This window comes from Rhipicephalus microplus, chromosome 10 (genome assembly GCF_043290135.1).
Source record: "Rhipicephalus microplus isolate Deutch F79 chromosome 10, USDA_Rmic, whole genome shotgun sequence".
NCBI classification, from domain to species: Eukaryota; Metazoa; Arthropoda; class Arachnida; order Ixodida; family Ixodidae; genus Rhipicephalus; species Rhipicephalus microplus.
This window is the reverse complement of record NC_134709.1, coordinates 64,718,632-64,723,819: the sequence shown is the minus strand read 5'-3', so window position 1 is coordinate 64,723,819 and position 5,188 is coordinate 64,718,632. Positions and strand designations below refer to the sequence as shown.

At 45.4% G+C, this 5,188-nt stretch overlaps 1 protein-coding gene across 2 annotated transcripts; it reads left to right on the top strand.

Moving 5' to 3' along the window:
* Positions 1-282: 282 nt before the first annotated feature.
* LOC142774756 (uncharacterized) lies at positions 283-4,056 on the top strand. 2 transcript variants are annotated; one of them, XM_075875769.1, is made up of 8 exons: positions 283-378; positions 1,290-1,419; positions 1,549-1,724; positions 2,182-2,241; positions 2,313-2,372; positions 2,436-2,540; positions 2,596-2,709; positions 3,004-4,056. In XM_075875769.1, the coding sequence occupies exons 1-8, from the start codon at positions 288-290 to the stop codon at positions 3,798-3,800; spliced, it is 1,533 nt and encodes a 510-aa protein (XP_075731884.1). In that variant the 5' UTR covers positions 283-287; the 3' UTR covers positions 3,801-4,056. The 2 variants fall into 2 exon arrangements, with proteins under 2 accessions (XP_075731884.1, XP_075731883.1); XM_075875768.1 differs by having other exon boundaries at positions 2,313-2,540.
* The last annotated feature ends 1,132 nt before the right edge of the window (positions 4,057-5,188 follow it).

Genomic DNA, 5,188 nt, shown 5'->3' with positions numbered 1-5,188 from the left:
GTGGCATAGAGAAAGAAGACAAGAGCGGACACTCCGCGAAACCTGGCCTTAGGAAGTGCGTCACGACTACGTAACGAACTAGTGCTCTCACCAAACGTCAGAGGGCGCAAGCGCAAAAAAAACAGTTATAATCAATGCAACAAAATTGTTTTTACAAAATAATAATTATACGCCCAAATTTGGTATGTTCTTTTTACATAAAAACAATTTATTCAAGACACCTTACGCGATTATTTTTCTTCAGCCGTACTGTCATAAACACCATCTACCCAGCGACAAGCCCATGCATGACTGACAGCGACCTCCGTGGACAGCGAGAAGCTTTCGTCGCTTTCGTCAACGTCGGCTGCGTCGGCGTTTTCGTGCGTGAGATAACAGGTGAGGCACGTTTTCAAGCGAAGCTTGTTGAATGACATGTTGTTGGTCTTGTTGGGTCATTTTTTCAGAAAACGGTTACACTTGCGCGATTAAGACACCATGCAACAAACATAGAAAGATGCACACTCACACGTTGCGCTTCGAGTGTGCGAGTTTGTTTCTTACGTGGCGTCTCATTCACGCAGTTGTAACCTTTTTCTGAAGCTTGTAAGGACTGGGAGGTTCGCTAAAAAGAAAGTTTGTGGCTCTATGCGGCGGCTAGACGGGAACATTGTGCAACGTATGCAGTATAGCAAAGGCGGCACGGCGTCAAGCCGAGGCGACGCGTGCTGCGTCTGCCACGGACGCGAGCGTCTGTGCGCTGAGCGTAGCTGGGCAGCTAGGTCATAGGCTCGGTGCAAAATATTGAGAAGCATTCGGTGGGCCTCGCATGCTTCACGACGCGTTTCCCGAAGGCTCGGAACACGAATAATTCTTGGTGTGCCGGAGGCAATACTGGACTAGCCAAGTGGCCATCATCTTCGTTTTTTCGCTAGCCTTGTGCCACTAGTGCAAGCTGCTCACAAATGTTTTTGACGTTTCCAATATAATTTTACCGCATAAATTTCAACTACGATTTTTCTTCCCAAGGGACTGCTGATACTGCGTACGTACGAAGTTGTTCTAAAGTTCCCAGGCCGCGATACCATTGCATTACAAGGGATAGCGGCCTGGAAACTTCTGAAGATCTTTGTACGTGGTCTTGACGTATATCTTTGCAAGTCAGAGTTTTATGGGTCAGAGATGTATCACTGGTTTTGTATTGTGCATCGATTAGCTAATCATTCAAAAGGGTTTGTTGGTACACTTATGACGTGCAAATATCTTTTTCGTAATTTGACAGCGAAGCATCCACCTACTAACATTTTCAGACCACGCTGACGCCATGCCGTCCGGCGGTCCAAGCTACGGCAGCTACTGCTGTGTATCGTGGTGCTTCAACAATGGCAGAACCCACAAGAAGCCTGGGACGAGTTTCTTCCGCATACCACGGGACGGCAGGTGTGTTAAAGCTTTTCTATGGTTTGCATGTCTTTAGGCTTACTGTTCGTACTTGCTCAGTGAGGGTAACAATAAAAAATCACTATTCAAGCACTTCCCCTTTCAGCTGATAGTTCATTGCCAATGCAGGATGAAAGCATGGATGCAGTATGCTGGACGCGATGATCTCCTTAGTAAGCCGGCCAGCCCATTGTACGCAACGTACAGAGTTTGTAGCGACCATTTTACTGCTCAAAGTTTCATGGACCCTGGGCACACAAGGCTTACAAGAATGGCTGTTCCCAGTGTGCAACCAGCTGCACCATGTAAGTGATTGACTGAAACTCAAATATGTGCAATAGCAGCCACTTGTATTGAATCAGTGGCGACAGTTAACCGTGAAGATCTTTGTAGCCGATGGAGAAGCCTCACTATAGAAGTAACACTTGGAAAGACTTAAATTTTGTGAATTGTGGGCTATTACCGTCCTAACAGCAGCTTTACATTTCTGTCGTTTTTTGATGCTCTTGACCTGTGCAACTTGTTTTAAAAGACTTTAAAGGGCTATTTCACGTTATCTTCAAGCCTGAGTGCACATGTACATATACCTTTCATCGGTGAAAGCTGACACTGTTGATAATTCCAAAAATCACAAATTACTTGTTTCCTAGTTGGTGCCTTCTCTTTTCTTCCACGTTCGACCAATTTATGCGTTTGAAAGAGCTGTTTAAGTTTCCCCATGCTACAAGCTTTGTAACTTGTACCAACTGCACATATATGCAGGTTCTCTGAGCGTCGCTTCAAGTAGTGACTGTGACATGGCTGCAGAAGCTGCACTGCAAGGTGTGGATGAGCTTCAGTTTGTGTTACTTTAAGCCTCTTACTGATACATTGTCGTAATTTCATTTCTTCAGGACCTGCGGTAGAGGCTTCAAAAAGCGGCTCCCACACATTGAGGTGCCCCGATGAACAGGGTGCGTTCAGTGTCGCGATTTCTTTTTTTTTACCGAAATTGACTGTTGACCAAACCTCTGCAGGTGGCAGCTCCCTTGTAGCTGGTGAAAGAATTTCCGCTGACTTCGTCTTGCCGGAGAAAACTTTAACCAGTCATTCAGCTGTCACAAAAGGAACTTGTGTGACCGGTAAGTTGTATGTTCACTTCAACACCAGAGTGGATTGATATAGAGACTTCCGCAGGCCGCTCGCAAGATTGTTCCGACAGCACTGTCCGAGGCACTGAACAAGCTTCACAAAATCCTCCAGAAGACGTCTCCGCCAACAGCTCCACGCCTGAGTGCCCTAGAGAAAATGGTGACTATGCTTTTATTGCAGCTGTTTTTAATGTGCTATTTTATGTTTAGGACATTCTGAGGAAACTATCCTCAAAAGGACACTACGTGTGCACTTACAAAATGTAAGGGTGGGCTCTCAGTGATTTTTTTTTTTTGTGCATTGTCAACATTGTGAATGGTTTGTTTTTAGGTAGTGGAATCGAAAACTTTGCACCACAGAAAGTTGTGCACCTTGGGTCTGAAAGAGCGAGGAAAGTGCTCGTATGGGATTAGTTGTTCTTCGCTTTTACATCCATTTTTTTGTTTATTGCAGTGCGTTCCTGTGTGCCAGCGACAATGTCTCCATCAATGAAGTACGAGCAAACCATTAAACATCTGCAAGCCAAAGTAGCAGCACAGCGGAAAACTATCAAAAGACTGCGAAGACAGCCTCACCAAGCACCGTCATCGACTTCAAAGGCCCTTGAAGTTATCCGACCGCACGTCACCGAGGAGGTTTTTAAACTTCTTTCTGCACATGTTCGCTTGAGGCCCAAACGCAAGGGCAAGCGGTTTCCCGTGTGGTTCAAGAAATTTGCTCTTCACTTAAACTTCCGAGGTCCGCGAGCATACCGATTTCTGGCTCCATATTTTTCTTTGCCCTCCCGGCGTTCATTAAGGAAGTGGCTAGCTAATGTAAAGATGACTCCAGGCATAATTCCAGGAATCCTTTCTTCCATTGTAACAAATACTCAAGCTTGGAATGAACGGGACCGAGTGTGCGCTTTAGTTTTCGACGAAATAGCACTCAAAAAGAATTTGTACTATGATGCTGCAAGAGACGTTGTCCAGGGTTTTACAGATGATGGCACTCATCGCACTTCAACCATCGCTGATCGAGCACTGGTTTTTCTTCTTGTTGGCATTTCGAGAAAGTGGGTTCAACCGGTTGCTTTTACTATAGGGCACACATCAACACCATCATCTGTTATGCATAACTTGCTGGTGTCACTCATTTTGGAGCTTAGGAGCATTAATATTGCAGTGAAAGCAGTCGTTTGTGACCAGGGCAGTTCAAATGTAAGTCTCGCTAACCAACTAAGAGTGACTGTAGCAAAGCCTTTTTTTTGAAGTTAATGGTGAGCGGGTATATTACATTTTTGATGGTCCGCATTTAATTAAAACAACGCGCAATAATGTCCCAGCACACAAGTTATACATTGGGGATGACATCGTTAACTGGTCGCACATTGTAAGCCTTTACCAATCCTCACATGAGTTGCGGTTGCGATTGGCTCCAAAGTTGACTGAACGGCACGTTCATCAGAAACCTTTTCTAATATGAAGGTCAGCAGAGCAACTCAGGTCTTCAGTGCATCAGTTTGGATTGCTATCACGGCATTGGTGTATGCGAAGGTGCTGCCTGCCTCGGCCATCACTACAGCTCAATTTTGTGACCGTATGGACAGGATTTTCGATGCCTTGAACAGCTCGAGTAAAAACAGAACTTCGCAAAAGCTGCGGCATGCAATCATGAAAAATGATTCAGAGCTGATTGACTTCCTCCGAGGCCAGCTTCTCTAGATTGCATCATGGCAGTTTGTTGGCAGACGTCAACCACAAACCATCGTAGGTTGGCAAATTACAAGTCAGGCAATTTGTCAACTATGGGACGACCTCTCCAAAAATTACAATTTTGAATACCTGTTAACACGCAGGCTTCAACAGGACCCTCTGGAGAACATATTTGGCCACATTAGGCAAAAACAGGGTTGCAACACCAACCCCAATGTAGCACAATTTATTTGTGGCCTAAAGCACATCTGTATAAGAAAACTCTTCAAGCTGTCAGAATACGGAAATGTCGAGGATGATGAATGTCACCTCCTCCAGGAGCAGCTCTCGCCATTCTCCCTCACCAGTGCGTCTCTTGTGGATAATGAGGAGTGTGCACAGCCACAGCCTGACGACTTTCCCGCTCTAGACGATCCCTCTGAACTTGCGACAAACGTTCACTCCCATATTATCGATGACTCCGCTGCATAATATGTAGCTGGTTTTCTCATCAAACACTTCCTTCGGAATGCATGTGACGGTTGCAGTTGCCCACAGTTACTGAAAGACGACAATGAGACGCTTAAGGGTACCCACCAGTATTTCACAATGCTCAAAGCATACCACGCCCCCAGCAAACTTTTTGGGAATCTCACTGTGCCATCAGAAGCAGCTTTTGCATACGTGCAACAACTTGAATCTCACTTTCTTGCCATAATTGAGGCCACTGCACATCACCTGAAAGTGTGCGATGTTTTGTTTCACCATCTGTCAAGTGTTGGCGATTTTCATTTCTGCTCTGCTGGGTGTCGCGCGAAGTTTCTGAAAATGTTTTGCCGGGTTCGTTTATGTTGGCATGTGCGTTTTGTGAACCGAAACTTAGATAGGGTTAGGTTCCAGTCTTCAATCTCAGGCATACAGCTTGACAAGTTCAAAGGTTAGCAATTAGCGGCGGGTTTACACTA